The 9,262-nt window shown below is 29.1% G+C and overlaps 1 protein-coding gene across 2 annotated transcripts; it reads left to right on the top strand.

Moving 5' to 3' along the window:
* Nucleotides 1-869: 869 nt before the first annotated feature.
* LOC106778210 lies at nucleotides 870-3,416 on the top strand. Of its 2 annotated transcripts, none has more exons than XM_014666154.2 (2): nucleotides 870-1,297; nucleotides 3,141-3,416. In XM_014666154.2, the coding sequence occupies exons 1-2, from the start codon at nucleotides 1,044-1,046 to the stop codon at nucleotides 3,193-3,195; spliced, it is 309 nt and encodes a 102-aa protein (XP_014521640.1). In that variant the 5' UTR covers nucleotides 870-1,043; the 3' UTR covers nucleotides 3,196-3,416. The 2 variants fall into 2 exon arrangements, with proteins under 2 accessions (XP_014521640.1, XP_014521639.1); XM_014666153.2 differs by having other exon boundaries at nucleotides 3,135-3,414.
* Nucleotides 3,417-9,262: the final 5,846 nt, after the last annotated feature.

The following is a 9,262-nucleotide window of genomic DNA, read 5'->3' on the forward strand; positions in this document are numbered from 1 at the left end:
CAGAGTTTTCTAAAGTTGAAGGACTAAATTGTATCTTAGTTTAAAAATGGACTAAAACCAAAATTACTCCAAAGTATAGGGACTAAAAACATATTTAACCCTAATAAAAATAATCACATTGAATTCTTTAAAAAAAAAAAATACATTAACTCTTTTAAAAAAGTTAAAAAAATATACAAAAACTAAAATAAATCAAAGACATAAACATAATTATCAAATTACTAANTANACCTAAATTNTATTATAATAAACTAATTTATCGAATTAGGTGTATAGAAACTAGTTGATAATTATAAAATGATTTAAAAAGATACAAATTATATAAGTTCTATTATATAAATGAAAGTTATATATATTACTATGTAATTATTTTTTAAAAAATAATATACAATACTTTGAGTGATCTATAAACACTTTTATGTTAATTGACTTTACCAGATACACTCCAAAACTACCTATTATAGCCTTTGCTTCATGTAAAATTTATTTTTTCTTATTTCATTCTAAATAGCAATAAGCAATTGAAACTTGTGGATTTTCTTTTACTCTTTAGAAGAAGTTACTATAAAATTTTGAAAATAATATAAAATAATTAGATAAAAAATCATTAAATTGTGCAGTAATCCATAAAGANGACTTAAGTTTTATTTTATATTTTGATAATTAATAAATTTCTTTATTCTCTCATTTGTCGTGCTAACTTATTACTTCAACCTCTGAATCTTAAATTTAAATACTTAAATATTTAAAATTTAATTGTTAAATAAAATTATAAATTTAAAGAGATCCGTTTGTGGCATAACAACATTAAATTTTGATTGAGAAAGTGATACCAGAATACACATCAAGGGATAAGGACCTAGTAGTTGGTTTGGCCGTTGCTTTGGCTGCGTCTCGTATAAAGTGATAGCAGAATACACAACACCAACACAGTTTCTAGCATAACATTAAATTTCCAAAACTGCAACCATTCTATACTAATTAATCCACACTTCTACCTTAACCAAACCAAAACCTTCTTTTTCTTTCTCTATTTTTCTTTAATGTGGTTCTTCGTTTCTTGCTTCGGCGGTGCTGCCGATACCGCCGCCACAAAGTCCGTTGTCCCTCCGCCTTCCCGGACTCTCCGCCGCAAGCCTCAATGGAAGCCCACCCTCGGATCAATTTCAGAGGACACCGCGCTGCCTCACAGGGAGAGGGCCACGACGGCGGAGTCCGCTGGAGACGTCAAAAAAAGTGAGAACAGTGCCACTAAAAAGTCTCACCGCCGTCACTTCAGCGAGGGTAGCGATTACGGGTACTGTAAATTTAAAAGCTTGAAATTACAATGCTTATTTTGGTTCTGTTGTTGACCTTTTTACGTTAATTTTTCATGTGTGGATGAAGTTTTTAATAAGCATAAAAAATTGGAATAAAATACGTGGTGAATTTCCAATTTTAGGTATTGGGTAAGATAGAACAAGAAGAGAAAACTAAAAACTCAAAATGTGGATTTTTTTTTATTTTTTTTTTTGCTTTTGAGAAAACTTACAAGCAAAATTATAAATAATTTTGGTGATGTTGGTCATTGTATTTCAAGGTTTACTTTAATATATAATATGCAATATATCTAATGAAAATTCATGAAAATAAAACTTTAAAAATTTAATTGTAAAAAAACAATACTTTTTTTTTTTTGCCCCTTTCATTCTTTTTATTGGAAGAGAGTTTTTGGGTGATTATGGCTTGATGTTATGTAGTGGGGTTAGATTAGATTGGTTGTAAGTTCATAAATGCCATTGGTGGAGGCATTAATGGATTAGTGGCCCTTATCAAGAATTAATAATAAAAGTATATAATTAATAAATGTTCATTCCCAATCTTATCTTAACCGTACTTTTATTATGGATAATGATATTTAGACAACATTTTTTTTACAACATTTGAACATTGATTATGTGTCAATCTGTGATTGATCGTAAATTACTTCATAATCAATAATAATAATCATAAACACTATTATGGAGTAGTTTATGACCAATCACAGATTGACACGTAATCAATGTTCAAATGTTGTAAAAAAAATGTTGTCTAAATATCATTATCCTTTTATTATTGGAAGAAAAATACATGTAAAGTTTGAAGTGGAGGGATGTTTTCTCCCTTACTTTCCTGTATATACTGATATGCATGGTTGAATATTTTTAATAAAAGTATTATTGGTGCATTTTTAAGATGTTATGACAATTAATATGCCTATATAAATAACAGTTTGTAATTGCAGAATAAAAAAGTAAAATTAAATTTTTGACAATGTTAGCTAATTAAAGTGCTACGCAATTGATTGTTTGATCAAATTTGTTATTGTAATTGATTGTTAATGTGCGATTGGTTGAAATGTTTTGTATTTTATTTAAATAACATCTCAAATTGGAATATTATCTACAACAATATGTAATTTATATATATAATATAAGATTTGTATACTTGGTGAACCATTTGTTTTTATATTTCATTTTTAATCATAGTTTAAAATTGAGTCATGATATTTAATCTTAATACTCTCAATAACACACAAAAATATAAAAAAGATAACCACTGATGCCAAAATAAAAACGAAAAAAAGGTTAAAACTTATATAAAAGAAGTAAATAAATATAAAACGAAAATTAAAAAAAAAATATTAACTGGTTGAATAATGGTAACAGTAAAATAGTAGAGAGAAAATATCATATCNATAAAAAGGTAAATACACATTTTAATTCAATGCACATATGTGTTTTATTTAAAAAGTATATAAAATTAACATTAAAGATTAACTCACTAAAAAATAAGTAAGATCATAAGTGATAAAGCTAATCCAATCATGCTCATCATCATGCATGTTTGCTAGAGAAACAAAATTCACTCATTTTGATTATATATTATCGTAGTTTAAAATTTATATTTTGATATACTATATGTCAAAAGATTAGTTAAATCGCTTTATTTATTCACAATTGAAAATTTATTAGATTTAAATATTCACATAATTTGTGCCATCTTTCTAAATTATGGGATGAAGATTGAAATTATGCAATGATCTATTTAAATTTTGGATTTTGTTGGGTCAGTGTTGCTGAATGTGTACTTTTATTTATCTTGTTTTGATGAAGTTGCAGGCGAGTTACCGTTGGAGCAATGCCAGCATTCTCTCCTACGCCATTCATTTTCTGAACATTACAATTCTNCTCGTAAATCAGATGTACATGCATGTTCATATGTGGCTTAGAATAAACAATAAATTTGTAGTTTTATTGTGGGTGGCACTTGCGAATGAAATGGGCTTCAGCACAGTAAAACCTCTGCATATTCGTCTTTTTCATATTAATTCTCTTCCTCTATAAGATATCTATTAATTAGAAGTGTTGAATATGTTTAGGTTATTTGAATAACCTAAGCATAAGTATGTAATAAACGATTACTAGTAATTTTTCCTCATATCTCGTTATAACCACTTTCTGTTATGCACGGTTCAATATTATGAGAAACCTAAAAGAAAATTAGGAATGAAGCTTTTTATTTAAAACTTATTTTTTGAATTTTTTTCATACAAAATTATCTATTAGATTATTGTAATTAATGTTATTTAACTTTTATATTATTCTTTAATTTCATCTCTCGTGTTCTATTAGAAACTTCATCTCCATTAATCTTGTATATAGTTTTACAATTCAATTCAAACAAAAATTCCAGTCCTTAATTTTTAAAACTCAAATTGAAAAGTATAAAAAAAAAAGCCACCAAATGAGGATAAAAATATCGTATAAAAAAAAAAGCCACCAAATGAGGATAAAAATATCGATATACATAAGCAGTATAAGATTCAATGAATGAAATATGTCAAAACTCTCAAAAGAAAATAGAAGAAAGAGGAGGGGTAAGGAGTGGAAGAAAATGAGAGGTCATAAAGAGATAAAAGAAAGAAATAGAAATCAAATTTGATTAGATTTAATGTCTCAATACGTTCTTATTTTTGTCCAGAATCTCAAATAGGACTCCTTCTTTTTCGGCTCAATTGAGTCCTTATTTTTGTAAAATTGAATCAAATAGGACCTTTGTGTCAAATTGAGATGACACCGTTAAGAATGATAAGTTGACCGGGTAGTTTTTTATTATGTGACATTGAAAATGTGACTGAATTGTATTTTTTTTAACTTTTGAATTAAAAAATAAAGGTAATTCAAAAATTAAAAAATATAATTCAGTCACATTTTCAATGCCACGTAATAAAAAACTACACGGTTAACATACCTTTCTTAACGGCGTCATCTCAATTTGACAAAAGGCCCCATTTTATTCAATTTTAAGAAAATAAGGACTTAATTGAAACACCGAAAAAGAAAGGAATCTATTTGAGATTCTGAGCGAAAATAGGGTCCTATTGAGACATTAAACCATTTGATTATAAAAGATTAATGATAACTAATCATTCCCTTATTAAAATAGTTTTTTTTTTAATATATGTAAAGAGAGGCACATTAGGTGATTTTGGTTTTTAAAATGATGACCAAGTGGCCTATACCTTGGAGAAAAGAATGGTTTAAGTGGGAGAAATGTATTGTTATTGAAAACTAAACTTTCATGATTGTGAGGATGGGTTCAAATATGATGTGTTGTGGAAAACTAAAACACTACCATCTGCTCCATTTTTGGTATGGAGACTACTCGTTGATAAAGTGGCCAACAAAGATAATTTACTTAGTAGGAGAATACTTTTGAGAAGTAGCACATGTGTTCTATGTGATAATATTGAGTCATCTCTATTTTAACTACAATTTGACAACACACATTTGGCATATCTCTGGCTCTTGAATAGGATGATCTTTTGTTTATCACAATAATGTATAAATAAATACATTTTAGTCGATTTCAACTAATAGGATTTAGTAACAGATTTAATCAAGTTTGGTGAGGTATGTGGGTGACTATCATTTCGAATATTTTGACTCAGAGAAATGAAGTTATATTTAGAAATGCAATAGTTGATGCGAAAGAGGTTTTTATATTAGAGCAAATGGGTTTGGATCATAAATAAGTATCCAACAATAATTTTTTTTTTATTCAAGATTCGTATTTATATCAAATTTCATGCATACTATCTGTATGGTATAAAGATCGGTTGACTCGATCCCATTAGTCAATAACAAAGGAAAGTTAAGCAAATAGTGAATGCAAGATAATAAAGGGCTATCATGATCGGATAGAGTACTGTCATGATCGGGTAGAGTGGCAGCATGATCAGGTAGAGTGGCAGCATGATCGGATAGAGTGGCAGCATGATCGGGTAGAGTGGCAGCATGATCGGGTAGAGTGGCAGCATGATCGGGTAGAGTGGCAGCATGATCGGNTAGAGTGGCAGCATGATCNGGTAGAGTGGCAGCATGATCGGGTATAGTGGCAACAAGATCGGGTTGGGTGGCATCCTAGTCAAAGTTAAAAGGAAGAAGTGAAAAGGTAGGTGGAAACAGGTCCAAAAGTTCTGGCGAGATTCAAGGACATGATAACGGCAGTTACGCTTAGTGGGTGAACTTTGCGAGATTATGGGCCAGTGGGCACAGGTGGTTATGGACCTTAACTCATATTCAACACCTATAAATATAGGGGTAAGCAACCAGGTAAAGGGATCTGAATTTATTCATTCTTACCTTGATATTACTGTGACTCTGCTGACTTTAGCGTCGGAGTGCTAACTTGCAGGTCGCACCCGTTCAGGCATAAGAGTGACATCGTTCAGTGTGTTTCATCGACATACTTGGATCCGTGTACAATCTTGAGTCTTACATCCGAAACACTATCTTTTTAAAACAGGCAAAACATAGAATATGGTGTTCAAATGACTTTTTGAGGTTTCATTAATACTCAAAGTTGTTACGTAACAACACCTTTTTTCTACTATTTGTAAGTGTTGGTAGGTTCTTGATGAAAGTGGAAGAATATTTGATAAGAAGAGCATACATAAAGACAATGTCTTCATGTTAAATTTCTTGTTATCTTGTTGAATTATGTATTTTACTTATTTTTGAACCATCAAAAATTACATTGTGTGTTTGTTTAAAGAGGTGGATGTTGTTAACATCTATTTGAGATATTTATTTTAATTGAGATTGTAGAAAAAGATTCACATGAGAAAGTTGATCCATGTTTTTTTTTTCTTCTGCTTTTGTATAAGGGTTGGGATGAGGCAGACCTATTGCCTCTCTTATATTTGTTATTGCTGTTAAAAGAAAAAAAAAACTTTTTAGACTATTATGATAATTCACTCGATACATAAACTGATTTTTCAAAAGCTAATAATAATTTAGAAAATATGATTTTTTGTTTTTTAAAAAATGATAATTTTCTTAGAACTTTTTCTTCATGTATGTCAATATCATTTACATTTTCATAATCTTAGAGAAACTTGTGTGGTTTATAATTAAACAGTATCTATAAAATCATCATTATTCTTAAATACATGACGTAACGATAAATATTATAGAAAAAGATTAAAATATATTATTTACAAGCAATAAACTTTAGAAATATATCACTTACAAAAATATTTAAAAAATGGAAATTTAATATATTTTATTCTCTTTTATGATTTTATCTTTTAATAAGAATAAGTGTTAAAATTTGACTCAATTAGTATCAGTGAAATTCAAACTTAACTAGTGGGATAATAGGAAAACAGTCTTTTTCAAGTTAATGCACATAAAATTTAAATAAAAAACAAAAAATAAATTTATTATTGTTTAATTCCATTTACAAGAAAAAAAAAATTAGTTTCCAAATAATATTAGAATAATCAAATTGCGACATTATCATAGTCAAATTAGTCTATTCAAATAGACGCAAAAGATTATATATATATATATATATATATATATATATATATATATATATATATATATATATATATATATTCTTAAATAAGTTAAAAAAAATATATAATTAGTTTTTACTATTTAAAAAGTAATAAATATTTGTGATAGAATCATATTACATCAACTTAATAGATAAAAAGTTAACTTTTTTTTAAAAGTTTAATACTTTGATTCTTATTTTCATTATATTTGTTTAAAATAGTTTTTGAATTTTTTAAATGTTCAAAGTGGTTATAATTTTTGTAATTTTTTATTTAATTTTGTCTTTTTTCTTGACAACGTTTAAATCGTTAACAATAGACTATATACATGGACAATGTTTGAATGAGGTGTTTGTTTTCGTCATACATGGCCCGTCCAACAAAGTTTTTACATTGCCACATCATCGTCTTCAACCTCCTAATACAAAAACCCTAGCCCCACCATCAGCCACCACACACCTCTTCCGCACAACGTTGGCAACACACCACAATAAAACACCAACATATGCACATATCATAAACCACCGCACTAGCCACCATAAACACCAAGGAGGAAAGACATAAGCAATATGCCATAAATTCCTAAATAAAGCGACATTAAATTTGATTATAACTGCATTTCACCAAAGCAACGAAAAATTGTCCTAAATCGTTACTTTATAAATAATATAGAATCATAAACCAAGATGTAGTTCTCACGTTTTCTTCTATTTCCCACATAATAAAAAACAAACCAAAACAATCAAAAACCAAAAACAAAGCACACATTCATTATATCTATTTTCAAAACAAAATATCCACATCAAGCATTCCAATTCTACTAAATTTAAGCTACAGACTCAAACTCAACACACAGGTACCACAAAGAAGGAAGTTTTCCCTAATTTACAAAATAATAAATCACCGCCAAAACAAAACATGGTAGATGCATACCACATTGAAGGAAGAAACATCGAGAGAGAAAAGCAAAATGTATTGAATTGCACAGTGGTGAAATTAGGTGAATTGAAGAAAGAAAACAAAAATAAAAGGTATGAATTGAAGGAAAATGAGATATAAAAGGTAAGAGGAAAGAAAAGGAAAATGAAAGTTGAAATCCTAGTATGGCGATGTGGCGATGTGACAATGTGGCCATGTATGAGAAAAGGTAAGAGGTGAACACTGTGTTGGACGGACCATGTATGACGAAAACGAATACCTCATTCAAACATTCCTTACAATCTGTCATTAACAATTTAGACACCATTAGAAAAAATGACCAAATTGAACAAAATTAAAAAAAATTATGACCGCTTTTTGAAGATTTAAAAATGTCTAAACCACTTTGTATAAAACTGAAAAAATAGATATTAAGTCTTTTAAAAAGTTAAAATATAAAATTACTTTCAAACTTACTTATTAAATAAACATTATGGTTATGAGGAAGCCGACTAAAATAATCATTTAAAATAAATAAGGTCAAGATTGTTTTAATTCAAGCTAACTAAATTAAATATTAAAAATAAATAAATTAATATTAATTTAATAGATTTTAACTAAAATATAAAAGCATTGTAAGAATTTTCGTAATTGTTAGTGAAATTTCATTGACGAAAATAAATTCGTTCGTAAAGTCATTATTATTGACACATTTTATAATTTTAATCATCAACAAAAATATTTGTAAACAATAAATATGAGGGTATAATCACTAGTAAAAAAACGACATTTTATCTCGTACAATAGGCATCGGTTTAGGAGAAACCAAAGTCTATCAGAAAGCGGTGATAATTTTGTAATTTTGACGAATATATATGTCTCAGTTCAAGGGCAACCGAAACATATAGCACATACTACCTCAGTTCAAAATACAACCGATGCCTAATACTCTGCCAAAACCTTACTTACCCCTCTACAAAACCATCTTTTGGCATGTCAGTTGATCTACTGCCTCAGTTTTACGCAGAACCGAAGCATAAAGCCTATTACCTCAGTTAAAGGTGGAACCGAAGCCTAATAGTCTATCAAAAATCTCACCTTTTTCCCCATCACTTGACCTTCTCTACCCTACGACATTGGTTGCTGCAGAACCGATGTGGAAAGGAGTTTGTGCCTCGGTTGGGATAGAACCGAGGCGTATAAGGTGAAGAAAATTACAAAAAAAATGCCATTTTAAAATTTATTATTATTGTTTTAGAGGAGCATAGGCATCAGGTTATTACTTAACCGAGGCGTAAAGGGGTGTATTGCCTCGTTCAGAAGGAGAAACGAGGTAATAACGCTCGCCATATCTACCCAGATTCAAAAGTTTTTACCCTACTGTTCATTTCTCCTCTTCATCGCATGCTCTCTTCTTCTTCGTCTCGCCCTCCATTTTCTTCTGCTTCGTCCCACGATGTCTTTCTATTGTTTATT

This window comes from Vigna radiata, unplaced genomic scaffold (assembly GCF_000741045.1).
Source record: "Vigna radiata var. radiata cultivar VC1973A unplaced genomic scaffold, Vradiata_ver6 scaffold_535, whole genome shotgun sequence".
Taxonomy (NCBI): Eukaryota; Viridiplantae; Streptophyta; class Magnoliopsida; order Fabales; family Fabaceae; genus Vigna; species Vigna radiata.